This window comes from Petaurus breviceps, unplaced genomic scaffold (genome assembly GCF_028583685.1).
Source record: "Petaurus breviceps papuanus isolate PSGF00001 unplaced genomic scaffold, PetGlider_PUasm1.0 91023, whole genome shotgun sequence".
Taxonomy (NCBI): Eukaryota; Metazoa; Chordata; class Mammalia; order Diprotodontia; family Petauridae; genus Petaurus; species Petaurus breviceps.
Genome location: NW_027187398.1, coordinates 7,528,064 through 7,544,853, shown reverse-complemented (window position 1 = coordinate 7,544,853; position 16,790 = coordinate 7,528,064). Strand labels below are relative to the sequence as shown.

The window sequence follows — 16,790 nt, the reverse complement described above, 5'->3', positions numbered from 1 at the left end:
CCTTTGATTCCAGAGCCAAATACTTTTTCCACCATACTCCACTGACGGCTAGATTAAATGACTTCTGAGGTCCATTCCAGATCTGAGATTTTGTGATTCTTTTGATATAGATTTTGAAGACAAACACTATACAAGTTGTACATTTACTTAGCAAAATTATGGTTTCCCCAGATACATAGATAATGGGGCAGGGATACACTCTCTGTCAGTGGAGGATTTGGTTTAATGCACACAATGAATCCCTGACTTTGGTAGTGAGTCATTTTGGTAGGCACCCCTGCATTTTCTATCTCATTTCCCCAAAAACTGGTCCCCTAGCTCTCTTTTGGCTATTTCTCCACCACCACTACCATTTTTTCCTCTTAATTTATTTTCCATTTCCTTTGCTTCCCTTGCCATCTGTTATTTCTGCTTCCTCCCACCCCTTTTATGACTGATCTCTTTTCCTATCCTAATGGGACTTTGTGGAAAGGTCTTTCCAGAACTATTTTGTTGACAAATCCAGCAAAAACTTTTGGATAAACAAAAGCATCATAGGTTCTCTCCTAATCAGTCAAAAACTCTTACCCAAGCCCAAGGAAATGATCTTGCACTTCCTTAGCAGCATGTGGTTTCACTCCCTTAAAAGACACCAGCCAAGGGGCAGCTAGGTGGCACAGTGAATAGAGCACTGGCCCTGGAGTCAGGAGGACCTGAGTTCAAATCTGGCCTCAGACACTTAACACTCACCAGCCATGTGACCTTGGGCAAGTCATTTAACCCCAACTGCCCTGCCTCCAAAAAGGAAAAAAAAAAAAGACACCAGCCTTTTCACTTGGAAGGTTTGATGGACTAATAGTATTGAGACTGCCTATTGAAGGCAGTCTATGGTAGACACCTATTCAAGGCTCCACTTCTTCAAGATGACAAGATCACAGATTCCAGCTCTAGCTGGAAGGGACTCCAAAGGCCATCACATCCAATCTTTGAGCTTTTCCTCCTTTCCTTGGTCTGAGAGAATATGAGCCATCATTGCAGGTTGCCCTGCTCTAAGCTGGTTGTGGTTGGTTCTCCCCTGTTTGTGTTCCCATGATAACCTGGCCCATATTCTTTTTTACCCCACAGATGCAGAATGTCATGTATGACTTAATCACAGAGCTAAACGACCGGAGTGAGGACTTGGAAAAACAAATTGGCAGTCTGGAGTCTAAACTAGAACAACTCACTGCCAGCTTCAATTCCCTACCCTTGCTCATTGCGGACACCCTGCGGCAGCAGCAGCAGCAACTCCTCTCAGCCGTCATTGAGGCTCGGGGAGTGAGTGTGGCAGTGGGGACCCCCCACACGCCGCTCTCCGACAGCCCTATTGGGGTCAGCTCCACTTCTTTTCCCACCCCTTACACAAGCTCGAGCAGCTGCTAAATAAACTCCCCACACAGGAAGAAATGCCAACAGGTCTTAAGATGCAAGTCAACTTTCTCCTGGTCTTTCTGTCATCACAGGAACATTCAGGCAGAGTGGACATAAAGAATAAGATTGAACTAATTAACAAACTCATGTTCATTCAGAGTGCTTTGGTTCGATATGCCTTGAAATCAGAAATCGAATCTCTGTTTAGGTGCCTATTTATGGAAGAGGGAAGGAGAAATGAAAGGAAGCCAAACATTCGACAGGGCCTTTGTTGCAGTGTTTGGTGGAGAACAGAAATCCGTGCTCAATCTCAGGTCTTCAGTTGTTGTGAGGGTGGGGAAAATTAAGAGAGGGAGAAGGAAAGGGAAAGGGGGAGAGGGGACAGCGAGAGAGGGGGAGAGGGCAGAGAGAGAGAGAGAGAGAGAGAGAGAGAGAGAGAGAGAGAGAGAGAGAGAATGAAAACTAAAGGAGCCAATGGAGAAGCAACTAGAGGAAAATATTCCACTCCACCAAATATCAGCCTTGGGTTTTGTGTTACTTACAACTAAGGGCCTCATCTACCACTCTGTTCTGCTCTTTTTCTCTAGTCTAAGAAGGTCTCTCTATATGACAAAGGTAGAAGAAAGATGTTCACAATTTGCCAAAACAGAGATACAGTCACAGGGCATCAAAGCTCTTATCCCTTACATAGGTCATAAAATTCAGTGCATGGTAAATGAGGTCATGCAAGACAGATTTTTCCAATCTAATATCAATAATTATTTATCAAAAACCAACCAACCAATTCCTGCCCATTTGCCCCTCAATTTAAGCCATTCCTTTTCCATTGATGATGGGTCCTGTTCAGGCATCACTTTTCATCAACTATTCTTTCTTTGTGGGCATAGGTTCCCCTCCAAACCTTACAGGTTGCTTTTGCCATAGGTATGTACAGTGCCTGTTATGAGTTGAGTGCCAACTCAAAAAATATTGGCTTTCTTGAGCTAAAAAATAGTGTTCTGAAAATAGCTGCTTTGGTAGAGTTTTATTCTGCTATCCAAACAATCTGAGATTCATTGGTATTATATGACGATGAGTACACCACAGATATTTATGGTGTCATGGTTCAGCTTGAGTTTCAGATGGGAAGTCTCACTGATCTTGTGCCTACCCCACCTCAAAGTTTCCTAAGCCAACTGAGTGGTAACAGGTTTCCTCATCCCAGATTCTGTGACATTGGCAGCATTTATGATGAGAGGTGCATGTAGCAGCTTGTAAATGAAGTAAAGGTCATTATAAGATGGTAGGTTTGGGGGAAGGAAGATGGCTCATAAAGGAAGTTCTTTGAGAAAAAATTTAGATGTCTTGACTAATGTGGATCAATGAGTATCTGTTTCTGCAGCCACTTTTTAATCTTGGTACAAAATCATGTGTCTCACACAACTGACTACTTCAAAGGTGACTTTAGAACTGCTGGGAAAGACCAGCAAGCCCTGATCAAGCCCACTGCCTCAATGGTAATGCCAATCCTTAAACCTTTTACACCACCCAAATCTGATCACTTCAAATTTTGCCCAATGAAAATAATCTCATAATTTGCTGCTTTACTTCTGAGGGTTTTTCAAAACTACTATATGGTATGCTTCATCTGTTTAAATTCAAGCGAAAGAATGCTTTCCCTCAGTGGGTAGCAGTTGCTGGGTTCTGATAAATTGTTACCACTCTAAGGTAAGTTATATAACGCATCCAGTTACAGAAATTTGCTTCAGTCTATTTCTGTCACACTGGGCATGGTCTTCTAAAGTCTTTTAAGGAAGTGTTCAGTTGACATAGGCAGAAATCTATATAGTCTGGGGCAACTCTTGGAGGAAACCCTGGTCTGTAGCCCAATCTCTTCCTCTAACTATCCAAGAGCATTTCCTGGTTTCCTGTTTGAGACTCCTTTTAGTCTGTTAGTTGATTTGCATACCACAGATACCAAACTTGTTGCTGAGTTTATTTTTTTAATCTTTATTCTTATCATTATCACTTGTACCAGGGAATACATCATGGCATAGTAGATAGGGCACTGACCTTTGAGTAAGAGAGACCTGGGTTCAAATTCCACCTCTGTGTGACCCTGGACAAGTCATTTAATTTCGTTGCTCCTCGGGCAAGACCTTAAATCTAGAAAATTACAGATGGATTGCCAGTGGGGTCTATGAAGGGAGTTCCCACACTAAGGAAATCATAGGTCCCTGATGTATCTCATGCGTCTATTTTTTTAATGTTCCTAGAGCAATGTTTGTTGCTATTTTCAATGAAAATTCAGCAGAACATAAAAGTAGATGTTTAAACAGATGAAATAATCACAGAGTTACTTTGTGATTTTCATCATATTTAACCAAACAGTGGCTGTTAATTGTAGAAATCTACTTGCCCAATCTAGACTCCAAAACTATAGTCTTCAGCTACTGGTTCTCAATTTAACCCTTTCATTGCTAATGCAACCCCCTCCCAACATGTCTGTATGTACAAGGATCCAGTTTCATATTAATTTCTGACACTGCGTGTAAATTATGATACTCCTCCTCCACTCCCAAAAAATTATACACAATCACTTCTCAGTCAGTTTGTGTATAATTGTTCATGCTTTACATGACCTTTGACCAGCAGAGACCTGTGCAGACACTGATGAGAACACAAATTTGCAACACCTTCTAGTTCAGGGGATGATTTGGGTTGTTTCCAGTGTTAGTAGCCATGGGTACTCTGGAAACACAAGGGCATTTGAAGCATAAATTGAGTCTATTGTAGTGCAATAGAGAAGCATGATTTTTCATCCCTGCCAAGTAAAGGCTCTTCAGAAGATGAGTGTTCTGATCTGCATACTAATACTGTCCTGGTCCAATTGGAAGATAGTTTCTGTATACTAACATTGAAGATGTCTGTTGGGAAAGTGCACATTCTCATACAAGTACAGACAAGTCTTGATGACTCAGGTACCGAAAATCCAGTGTGCAGATCATTTAGGCTTTTTGTTTCTCTCTTTCCCAGGGTCCATTTTCTGGTGTGCCACTGCTCATTAGCAATCCCTTCATGCCTTGGATATTGGGGCTAGGAGAAGAGGTGACTTCCAAACTTTTCTTCTTCCCTCCTTGTCCCAAGGTTTGGTAGGTAGAAGAATTGGCTGTACTTGAAAAATACTAAGTCATTCCGTCACTGGATAGCTAAACTAAAATTCAGGCCCATCCTGCATAGCTTTCCCAGTGGTGAAATTCTCTACTCTAATCTTTCTGATAACTCAGTGACAAATCTAATAATTCTGCGTTTCTCTAAAACTTCTAGAGACCAGTAGGGCAGATACAGAAATGTCACAATGGATTGCTTAAGCCATATTATGTACTGTAAAGTCGGAGGTGTACTGTGATACATTAGCTCCACTTATCTCAGTGGAACTTCAGGACATAGCTCCAGTTGGTAGCCCATACCTGACCAGGAGCCCTTTCCTCCTTAGGTCAAAGTTCAGATGGAATAGTATCTTTGTCTTAAAGATACCATCTTTTGTTCTTCACCTATACATTTTCATAACTTGCCTTTCACCTATTCTTATCATCGTCATGACATGTTAACCTCATAATATCACCACATCTGTAGGGCTGTTTAGTGCTGTGTAGACTACAGCAAAAACAGTTGCATCTAAAAACACACTAGTTTTCTGACCTTGATGGAGATAGAAATGGCATAGCAATATTCTCCTGCAGCAGGCAGAAAGGAACAAAAAAATGGAGATACTAGTGGAAGAAAGAAACTATATTAAAGGTAGGAGATTTTTCCCCCTCTCTTACTTGTAGTCACAACAAGCTATCAAGTAAGAGAAGAATATTTGAGCTAGAAAGGAGATTCAAGATCAGAAATAAACTAGTTCTACTTATTTGTTCTAAGTAACTTAACCAGCCAGTATCTCAGTCTTTGTATTGGTAAATATGAAGATGATATTTAATATTCTACAGAGCAAAGTATTACACAGGAACAACATGTAATCTCTGAGATTCAAGTTAATTAACTGGCTATGTTTGGTTTCCACCTGTTTGGGGCACACTGGATTGCAACATAGCCAGGAACTGCTAAAAATGGTGGTGGTGGTGGTGGTGATAGGGTGGGGGGAGTTTAATGACAAAACACTAAAATCAACTCAAATGGGAATCTGTAATTAGTAATAGAATTGGTGGGAAGAAAATTGGGGGCACTAATGTGAAGTTTCAGGGCTTCTCTCCATGATTATTTTGTAAATCAATGAACCCCAAATTAAGCAACATTACTGAGTCCCCAAAGTAAACAATTTCCTGTCCCACCACGATGCTGGGAAGTAATTGTAAGACACTGCAAAATAATTACGCTGCCAGGAGGTTGTGACTTTCCCATCCATAATGCCCCAGTTTCTACAATTGCTCTCTCTCTCTTTTTTTAAGGTTACCAGAACCAATACAAGTGATAGTTATGATTCTGCTGTGCCCATTTACTCCTCACTGCGTTATGTTTCAGTACCTTAGACAGCAGCTTGATTCATTTATTCCTAGGCATCCTTTTTTCCCACTTGCATCTACTTAGTGACACTCCAGGCATTCTTCCCCCTCTTTTTCTTTTCTTTTCTTTCTTTCTTTCTTTTTTTTTTTTGCTGCCAACGTAAACATTATGGAAATAGGATCATTGGTGCCATTAAGAAAGCTATATATAGTCATTCTGTAGGGATATTCCTATTAACTGTCTGTTTCTGATAGTTGAATAGCAGGCAAAAGATAATCAGCCTGGGTGTTACTAGAGAAGCAGAAGGAAGAGAAATCAACTTTATGGTCCTGTCAAGGACCAGAAGTGAAATATAGGTTTTTCAATGACATGTACTGATGATTCCTTAAAAGAACTCAATCTAATGGTATAAAAAAAATGAACTGTGATCCCGTACCTTCACCCTGTTTCCCCTTATACTTTTACTGAAAAGACCCTAGCTTGAACTGGCATTTCCTTGAACAACCCATCATCCAACAGTCAACATATGACCTCCAGATCTAGGTGCCAAATGCCCCTAAGACAGTTGTTTACATACCTGGGAAATTCATTCTGGAAAATAGTCATGGGAAAGGACCACATATTGAAACAGAAGAAAAGGAAAGAAGGGTCTAGAAAAGCTGGTGGAAGAAAAGCACAAGCTTCAGCTCAAACATCTAGTTATAATCCCAAAGAGAAGCTGATATTTTATAGATACACACACACACACACACACACACACACACACACACACACACACACACAGCAGGAGCAAACCACACAGGAATCTGATCAAAACAACAGACTCCCAGTTTTGCAGCAGGAGGGGAATAAACATCCTGTAGTTTTGAAGCTGTGCAGGTTATCTCAGTTTGTTCATTTCACACAGGACCAATCCGCTTCCATCCAAAACATTTTTTATATGGCAAAGACTCCATTTGGGTCCCAGAAACTCTATTCTGCATTGGTCACAAGTGAAAACAACAGCGAGCAGAAGAATGATAATGGAGACATTTCCTTTGCAAACTCAAAGAAACTCATGTTTCTATTCAGAATTAGACAATAAGCTTCAATATGAATTTGCATCTTGCCTCTGTACTGCTTGCTTAAAAAAGATAGGAGAAAGCATAATAGTTTATTTTAACTATGAAATATATTGCTATATTATAAATGATATTGTAACTTTCAATTAATATTTTGTATCAACCTAGTCTTTTAGCAGGTCAGAGTGTCTGCCTGCTCTCCAAATGACTGTTTCTGAGTACACATCACTTTAACAATTGCCCAACACTTTAGACAAAGAGTCTCAGTACAACAGCCTTCAGAACTGCCATACACTTCTAATTCTCCAAGGTCCTTGGTGTTAGAGATAAAAGAACACGATTCCTTGCTTAGAAGAATTTAACCCCAATTTAAAAAGCCATTACAAAAGATTTCTAAAAAGCCATCTCTCTTGAGTAGCTCTATGAAACCAACTTTTGCTGCTCAGTAAAGGGGTGAGGGGTGGGTGGGAGAGGGGTGAACCTACTTACTACCTGTTTTCAAAAGCCTAATTTCACAATCCATTTCAGTCTCCAACTAAACCAATCTTTCTTTCCTGTGCACATGCAGGAAAGGTAACCAAATTAGCTGCATTATTTCTCTCTCCTGAACTTCAGGAAGCTTTGACTTCTGTGAATGCACCAAGAGGCTGTGTAAACAAGTAAAATCATGATTCTCAGTTTCTGTCAGAACCAAGTCAGAGCCAAGCTTGAAAAGCTACTTCTCTGGAGTTGGTGACAGCCTAAAGATAGACAGGAACAAGGTTTGAGTGCCCTTCTATCAAGGGAATGGAACAACTCTGCCAGTGGAGTGGCAGGAGGAGGTGACAATTTGTATAATATATGCCAGCAAAAATGTTAGCTTTCTTCTACTGCTACATTTTACTCTTATGGATACTTTTTTTAAACTGCTGGCATGAAAAGGAGGGAAAAGAAAAAGTTCTATATTGAAGCTGGGTCACTTCTCTGGGCCTCAGTTTCCTCATCTGTAAAATGAGGGGTTTGCATATGTTAGCCTTCTAGTGCCCTTCCAGCTTGAGATCTCTGATTCTATGAGAGATGGTTTTGAATAGGAGAAAGACTGTAATTGACACACCCATACAATTCATTCTTCTCCCCCTCAACCTAATAGCTGAGGCTCACCTGGAGAATTGCTCTAAAATTGGGCTTCCAAAGGAATGTCTTTATCTAGATGAAATATACTGTGTCCGGATTAACACAAAGGTTATCTTCTTAAAACTGGTGAGCCTCTCCCAGCAAGAAGGTCCATTTAATCTCATCCTATAATCAATGTAATCATGTCCTCTATATGTACCCTCACAGTAGGTTTGACTGAGTCTTTTATCTATGCTTTCCCTGAGTATGAGTCACAAATTCAAAAAATTGCACTATGTTAGTAGTACAAAACAATAGCTCCTTCTTTAGAGATGAGCTGCTAAAAATAAAATCCAGCGTGCATTTTTTTAGCTTCAGTTTATCTGCATCTTGAAGCACCACTCCATACTTTATTCATGCTATCAAAATGAAAAATAATGTCGTCATCCCAGTTTAAGTCTCATGTATCTGAAATTTAACACTTGTATATGTTTTATTATTGTTGAGAAATTCTCCCAGTGCCTAGGCAGCTCTCAGGTCATAAGTTAGGTACCTGTGTAGCTGCATTCCCTCTTCCAGGCCACCGGGGTTCTATTGTATATACTAAGTTTCCAACTTGTTTGTGTAATGGAAATTAGTTCATCCTCAAATTTATAATTGACTGATGAATGTACTGGTGATTGTCTATTCACCTCTAAAATACCTTTGTGCCATTTGCTCCCTTCAGCCTTTCCTTTGAGCACCTCTAAAACTGACTAATATTTTCCTATCTCTACACAAATAATTTGTCACCAAATAAAGAAAATAAAATATCTACACAAATAAATTAATGGTTGGGACTTTTCCCCAAACTTTAAAGTCATTTGATAAATGAGAGATAGTGTGATCTGTGCTGTTTCTAGTGAAACTTAATGGAAAACAGTCCCAAAGTAGATGGAGCCTCAACCTTGATGAGCCCAAAATGGGAAGAGTGGCAAAATATATTCCCTTTCTCTCAACTCTTGATTAAAAAATGCTATATAGGCTGACCAAATCAGTGCCATTCCTGCCAGAATTAACTAAATTAGAGTCCATAAGGGGAAACATGGATGCTTTATTTTTCCACTTTAATGCCTATTAGCTTATAACTACATCGAGGTAAACAAAAACATTTGTAATTATTTGATGGCAAGAGGACACAATCTTCCCATTTTAATCACCAAATGCTAGTAATTAGGGAGCTCAAGCCACTGCAAAGCATTTTTTTTAATGTTTTTCACTTTAATGTGGTTCTCCCCCTCCCTTTTTAAAATCATTTTGGTAATCAGAATAAGGATACCTGGGTGGCCTATTAAATCAGGTCCCTCATAAAGCTACATGGCATCCCATGTAGTCCATTTAAAATGGTCTACAGATGAGTGTAAGTCAGAAACCAACCCCAAGCTGTTTATTATTTTTATCCCCTTCTTGGAGTACTCAGCATGTGGCCAATGAGAGCTATCCTTTGCTAGCGGTAACTAAGGAGAAAAGATAGGTAAATTTCACCATTCTACATCTCAAAGTCATCTCTCTCTAAGCGAATTCTGCTCATCATTACCCCAAGCAGGCACACTCTAAAGGTGGAGAGGGGAAAGTCCAAATTCTAATGTTGTTGCCATATACTGATATGTACCCAGAAACAGCTATGTCCTAAATTAATGGCTTTAATCTGTTCATTGTAAAAAGTGCCTTGGACTTCAATCTAAAGAGGTCAGTATAAATATGTACATATGCGTGTGTGTATATGTAGGCAAATATACATATTTATACGTACATATAGACACACACATATACCTGCAGTCATATATAATATAGTCATACAAATATAATATAAAAGCTTCATAATCTACCATATTTCTCTTTGCAACTCCATTTCTTTCGTCCGGTCCTATGTTCATTTGTTGAAAGAGACCTCACCATAGAGAGGTCCTATTCAGCACATTAATGTACTAATATTATTATTATTTTTTTGTTTTTTACTTTTTATTAAAAAGGTAAAGGTTATAAAAAAAAGTGAAATGCCTGAAAGTTTTGAATTGGGTCATGGTAAACCTTCTTAGGAGACAGAAGAGTAGAAAATCTGATAGGAGAAATTCCCCTTCCCTCCTTTGAATGACTTAATTTTTCCTTAATTGTGAGAGTGTATAGGGATTGCTGGTGTTCCAAAAACAAAACAGTTTTACAGCCTTCATTTAAACTCATTCTAATGCTTCCTGTCCTTCATTTAATTCATCTTTGTGCCACAATTTCCCCAGTGATTCTGTATTATAAGAGAGGGATCTTTAGATACTGCATTCCTTATATGCAGAAATCTGCTTGAACTGAAAAAAGAAGAGATGGGAGCATGGGAATTAGTTATGACTAACAATTTCTGACAGTGAGGACTTTAAAAGGGGAAGGAGTCAACATGGTGCAGTGGAATGAAGAGTAGATTTAATGGCAACATATCTGCTCAGCTCAGCTATTTAGTACCTATATAACCTCAAGATGGTTGCTTCACCTTTCTTGGCTCCACCTCTCTGGAAAATGAGGAGTTTGGACTAAATAACCTCAAAGGTTCCCTTGGGTTTCAAATCATATGCTTATGTGGCATTTCCTTCTCTGGACAAAACAGAACAATTTAGAGATTGATATCTATCTATTTCTTTGAAGATTGGGGGATGGACTGCCTAGATGACCTTTGGAGTCCTAAAATGTAGGATCTTTTTAGTCTTCATTCATATAATGTGATTACCTACATTAACAAACTCTAATTCCCTAACTGAACCAAAGGGCAAGTCTTTTCCAAACATGTAGGTTGTGATGGCCAATGATCTTTTTTGAGAGACCTCGAAAACTTCAATTACAAGGAATCCTAGCTTCTTGAATTCTCTGACCTTGAGCTAAGGAGTCATCACACTTCTTAGAACCAACTAAATCTATATTCCGCCTACTTTCTGGTGCAGTAAAAGCCCTTGATGCAGTCCAGAGCCAGACCAAGTGAGATTTGTGTCTTGTTCAGATTGTCAATCAAAAATGAGTCAGCCACGTGCAGAACAAAGAGTAATATGTGTCACAAGGAGTTTTTTATGAGCTGTTACAGAGACCTGCAAAATCTTAAATAGAGTCTTGGCATTTAGGGTATTTCATAGCATTCCCTAAGTCGAGTCTCTCTCACCCTATATTTTTGTCTGTGGGCTTTTAAGCAAATGATTATTAGTTGCTTCCAAGAAAAAGTACTTAGTGAATGAGACATTATTTCTAAGTTATTAGACCTAAAAATGCTTTCAAAACAGATATAGTTTCATTTCCCCCTGCTCATTCCATAAACCTCTCTTCCAAAAATCCTTTCTGAATATATTTAGTAACTTGGTGATTATTAAAGAAAAAATCTTTTTAAGTAGCAATTTTTATCCAACAAGTTCAATATTCTTTGCAAATGTTGATGGATTACTTCCCAAGAAAATGCCTGTAAAGCAGGTGGTAAATAGTATTATGTCCATTTTAAGAAGAGAAAAACTTAGCAAGAAAGTTAAATGACCTGCTTAAGTCATTATCTAAACTGAAAATATAACTTGGGATTTCTGATTCAATTTAACTTGACAAATATTTATAAGGCATTGGCTAGGTGTGGGGTACCATGCCAAGTTCTTAGAATACAAAGACCAAAACAAAGTAGTCCCTGTCCTCAGGGAGTGTCACTCAGGTTTTCAACCTCAGAGTCATCTTCAACTCTTCCTCCTCCCGTCCCATATCAAATCAGTTGCCAAGTCTTATCCATACTGTCCTCTTGACATCTCTTGCATCCATGACCTTCTCTCTCATACAACTTCTACCTTGGTTTAGCTCCAGATTGACTTTGGTCTGGATTACTGCCATAGCCTCTCAGTTGGTCTCCCTGCCTCTAGTTTCTCCTCCTCTCTACAATCCATCCTCCATAGGGCTGCCAAATTGATATCCCTAAAGCACAGATCTGGCCACATTGCTCCCTTCTCTGTGTCTTCTCAGCTGCTTCTAGGATAACACACAGAATTCTTTGTTTCACATATAAAGCCATTCACCACCTAGCACTACTTTACATTTCTAGGTCATTTGACAAGACTCTCCTCCACACAGTCTGTGTTCCAGCCAAAGTAGCCCATTTGCTATTGAGGATATAAAAGATTCTATCTCCTGACTCCATCATACACTGATGTTGTTACTCATACAACATATTGAGGTTGTTATTCCATCCTTGCAATGGGCTTCCTGCTCACCTTTTCCTCATAGCATCCCTAGTTTCCTTCAAGGCTCAGTTCAAGTGGCACTTCTTACAGGAAGCCCACTCCAACTCCCCCCAGTTACGAATGACATACTCCCACCTCTGCATTAGCTTTGTATGTTGTTTGTGTTTGTTTAGAGGTGTACTGTTTCTCAGGATAGAATGTAAGCTCCTGCAGGGCAAGGACCTTTTGATATTTGTATCCCTATCAGCACAGTACCTGACATACAGCAGGTGCTTAATAAATGCAGAGGGAAAGGAAAGGAAGAATGGAGGGAAGGAATAAAGGAAGGAAGAAATGGAAGGAAGGAAGAAATGGGAGGGAAAAGGGAGGGAGGAAGGAAAGGAAGGGAAGGGAAGAAGGTATGGAAGGAAAGTGTGGAAGGAAGGAAGGAAAAGAAGAGAAGGGAAGGGAAGGGAAGGAGGAAGGAAAAAGGAAGTAGTGGAAGGGAAGAAGAAAGAAAGAAAGAAAGAAAGAAAGAAAGAAAGAAAGAAAGAAAGAAAGAAAGAAAGAAAGAAAGAAAGAAAGAAAGAAAGAAAGAAAGAAAGAAAAAGGAAGGAAGGAAGAAAGAAAGAAAGAAAGAAAGAAAGAAAGAAAGAAAGAAAGAAAGAAAGAAAGAAAAAGGAAGGAAGGAAGGAAGGAAGGAAGGAAGAAGTTATATTCTATCAGTGGGGGAAGAGTAAGTACATCATGTATACAAATAAGTAAATATCAATATATATAAAATTCAAATCAATTCTATAAGTATTTAAGTGCCTGCTATGTATAAGGCACTGTATTAGCTAATAGGGATACAAAGCCAAAATCTGAATTGTCTCTGCCCTTGGCCAGTTTTTATTCTAGCAGAGGGTAACCACATGCACACAGGTGAGTACAAAATATATTCAGAATAATTAAAGAGACAGCTGGGGTGCGGGAAGATGGAAAAGCTTCCCCTGGGAGGCTGCCCTGGGCTGTGTGTACTGGGCCAGCAGCTGGTGACTGTAGCTGCTGCCTTCACTAAGACACACAAGTAAAATGGTGCTCAGGAGATCTTTGTAGGATCTTTGGTCAGATGTAGAGAGAAGCCTGAGCTTTAGCTGGTTTGTGTAATGGGAGAGGTTGGTAGGAGAGCAGATTGTCCTTCCTAATAACTAAACCTAGACAGCTGCAACTAGGAAGATAATCCTAGACTCTTGCCTTCTATTTCTGCTTCCCAATGAATATTAACTGGAGAAGGGGAAGGTTGAAAAAATATGATACCATTATGTTGGGTAATACAACAGCATTAAATACAAATAAAAAAGGAGCAGCCTGACAGCATTAACTGAAATCTGAAGTCACTGCTTTGCTTTGATCTCATCTTCTTCCTTCCCTGAGGCCACTGTGGAGAAACCAAGAACTTTCAAAGGAATAATTTTGGATTAAGAAAGAGGAGAAACCTGGGGGGGGGGGGAATAAGTGTCTATTTCTCAGTCAGTCTAGTTTTCACTCTTTAGAGGAAATGTTTAGTTGGAGGATTTTACTCTTCATGCAACCTATCCCTCTTTGAGCCTCAGTTTCCTCATATGTAAAATGAGAGGGTTGAACTTGACCCCTCCCAGCTCTAAATCTATGCTTATCCCCATAGGGTACCAACCCATCCCTGTAAGGTACCTATCTGCCCACCTCTATTTCCATTACCTCAACCTTAAGAACCAATGAAAGAGATGAATGTCAGTCTCTTCAGTCAGGATAGTCAGTAAGCAAGAGCTGTCTCCAAGGCATAAATTCATCAACCCAGACACTGAAAAGCAATGCCAGCTTTACAAAGCTCTTTCAAAAGGAAATCAACATGCAGGATTTGACCAGTCCTTCCCATTCGCTGGTGTCATATTAAAAAACATCCAACAAGGGCCTACTATGTGTACCAAAGCACTATAACAGGCTGTTATAACATCTGCAGTAACATTCCCACTGTAGGGTGGAAAACATCAGCTTTAGTTGCTTAAAGGAAGTCTACTTCTAGTAACAGCAATCATGCCTTCATTTTCATGAGAAGTATGACCCGTCCACATCTTCAACATTGTTGTTGTTTTTTTCAGTCTGGCCTAATTTCTTCCATGTCCTAGGCCTTTGAACCTCTGCTGATTTGCATTCAGAGAATCCACATATTGACAAGTAACAATGTCATATTATTATTCACTTCATATTTCTCTTGTCTGACCATTGTGGTCTTCTGCTATCTTGACAAATTCATAGCTTTAAAGCTAAAACCTTTATTTTTCCATCGCTCTCTTGGGGGTGGGGGAATGAATATTCAAATACTTCTTTCTGAGATAATATTTGTAAAGAGCACTTAACACAGTGCCAGCAAATAGTAGGCACTATGTAAATGCTTATTCCCTTCCCTCCTCCATTCCCCAATTCAACAAGCTTTTATTAAGTGCCTACTGTGTGCCAGGCACTGAGAAAACGACAGAAATGAAACACACACTACCCTTAAGAAGCTTACCAAAGAAAAGTAAGAAAAGGTTCAATAAAGGCCACATAATATAATTTTATTAATAATAATAATAATAATAGCCAGCACTTATATAACACTTTCAGGTTTGCAGAATACTTTACCTATTTTATCTCATTTGATCCTCACAACAACTCTGGGAGGTAGGTGCAATTATTATTATCCTCATTATACAAATGAGGAAACTGGGGCTGAAAGGTTAAATAGCTTGCCCATGTTCTCACAGACAGTAAGTGTCAGAGGTAGGATTCAAACTTAGGTCTTCCTGACTCTGGCCCAACAGCTAGCTGCAATCGAAACACTTGGGATATCTCAGGACCAACAATGTCCTTTTCATCCTTTCCCTGGATGTATTTAGCTACTAAGCAAAATCTCCCCTTCGACTTCAAATTAAACCCAGTACTGACTGTCACAGCCAGGGAGGCTTTGAGGCCAGACACTGGATGTGTTCCACATCTGGAATGTGACTGAGGGGAGCCTGAGCAAGAGCACCACCTACAGGTCAGATGGAAGCACAGCCACCAAGCCAAGGTGAAAAGCTCACCTATACCTCACCCAAGAAGGCAAGGGGACAGCATGCCAACAAACAGACATTCGACTGCTCCAGCATTTACTCAGAATCTAAACAGTCATTTACACCTTGGTGAGGTGTCGCGGGGATTTTTGGTCAAGTGTAAACTAGTCTAGACAACCTCTGGGGTCACTTCCAACACTGAAATTCTGTGATCCCATGAGCCATGAAAGATGGCTCTACAATATTTTCATATATCCATAAGTAAAATATGATTCTAAAATTTAAAAAAAAATCATCACCATAGGATTAATTTGATTTTGTCGATGAGCCTGCTGGGTCCCTCTGACACCTGCAAAACAACTGTGATGAAACAATTGAAGAAGAATTATAATAATAATAGCTGGCATTTACATAATGCTTTAAGGTTTGCAAAGTCTTTATATATATATTTTTAAGATTTTTCACAACAATACTGCAATCTGTGGTATTATTCTCATTTTGAAGTTGAGGAAACTGAGACTGGAAAAGACTGACTTGCCCAAGATCATACAGAGAAGTGAGATTTGAGCTCAGGTCTTTCTGGTTCTAAGTCCAGTGCTCTATGCATTGCACCATCTAGTTTCCTTGAAAATAATTAGGATGACTTCTATTTATATACCACTTTAAAGTTTCCAAAGCACTTTGTAAACCTCTCTAGATGAGACTTAATTTTTTAAAAACCCTAGACTGATTGAATTCTTATACCATAAGTAAATTTGTTCTGCAGAAATTCTTTCTCGAGACCCCAAAAAGAGACATTATGGAGGATGGGGAGGCAGTGTGGTATAACAGAAAGAACATTGGACTTAGAGTCAGAGGAACAGGTTTAAATCTAGCTACATGATCTTGGGCAAATTATTCTCTGGGTCTCAGTTTCTTCATCTGGCAAATGAGGGAGTAGATTATATGACCTCTGAGGACCCTTCCAGCTCTGAGCTGATGAAAATAGAGGAGATTAAAAGAGAAGCCTTCAGGGGCGGCCAGGTGGCTCAGCAAGTAAGAGCAGCAGCCCCAGTGTTGGGATGACCTGGGGATCAAATCTGGGCTCAGATACTTAGCACCACACCCAGAAATAACTGGCCATGTAACCTTGAACAAGTTACTTACCCCCGATTGCTTAAAAAAAAAGAGAGAGAGAAGCCTTCAATGGATTGCCTAAACCAGAATTGTTAGGGCATACTTACAATAATAAATAATAATAGCTATTATTTATATAGCACTTACTATTATCTAATTTGATCCTTATAACAACCCTGGGAGGCAGGTACTACTATTATTCCCATTTTACAGATGGGAAAACCAAGACAAACTTAAATGACTTGCCCAGGGTCACAGCTAGTAAAGCATCTGAGGCCAGGTTTGAATTCAGGTCTTTCTGACTCCAGGCCTGGAGCTCTGTCAACTGTACCACCTAACTTTAAGAGAAAAATATACGAGTTCATGACTCTGCAAAAACCCAGTGATTTCAA

General features: G+C 39.5%; 1 protein-coding gene across 3 annotated transcripts in view; it reads left to right on the top strand.

Annotated features, from left to right (window-relative positions):
* KCNN3 (potassium calcium-activated channel subfamily N member 3) overlaps positions 1–10,040 on the top strand; it is a 306,058-nt gene extending 296,018 nt beyond the window's left edge. For all 3 annotated transcript variants that reach the window (XM_069078248.1, XM_069078250.1, XM_069078249.1), the window contains exon 8: positions 1,105–10,040. In XM_069078248.1, the coding sequence (XP_068934349.1) occupies positions 1,105–1,401 (297 nt within the window). In that variant the 3' untranslated portion in view covers positions 1,402–10,040. The remainder of the gene's footprint in view (positions 1–1,104) is intronic.
* The last annotated feature ends 6,750 nt before the right edge of the window (positions 10,041–16,790 follow it).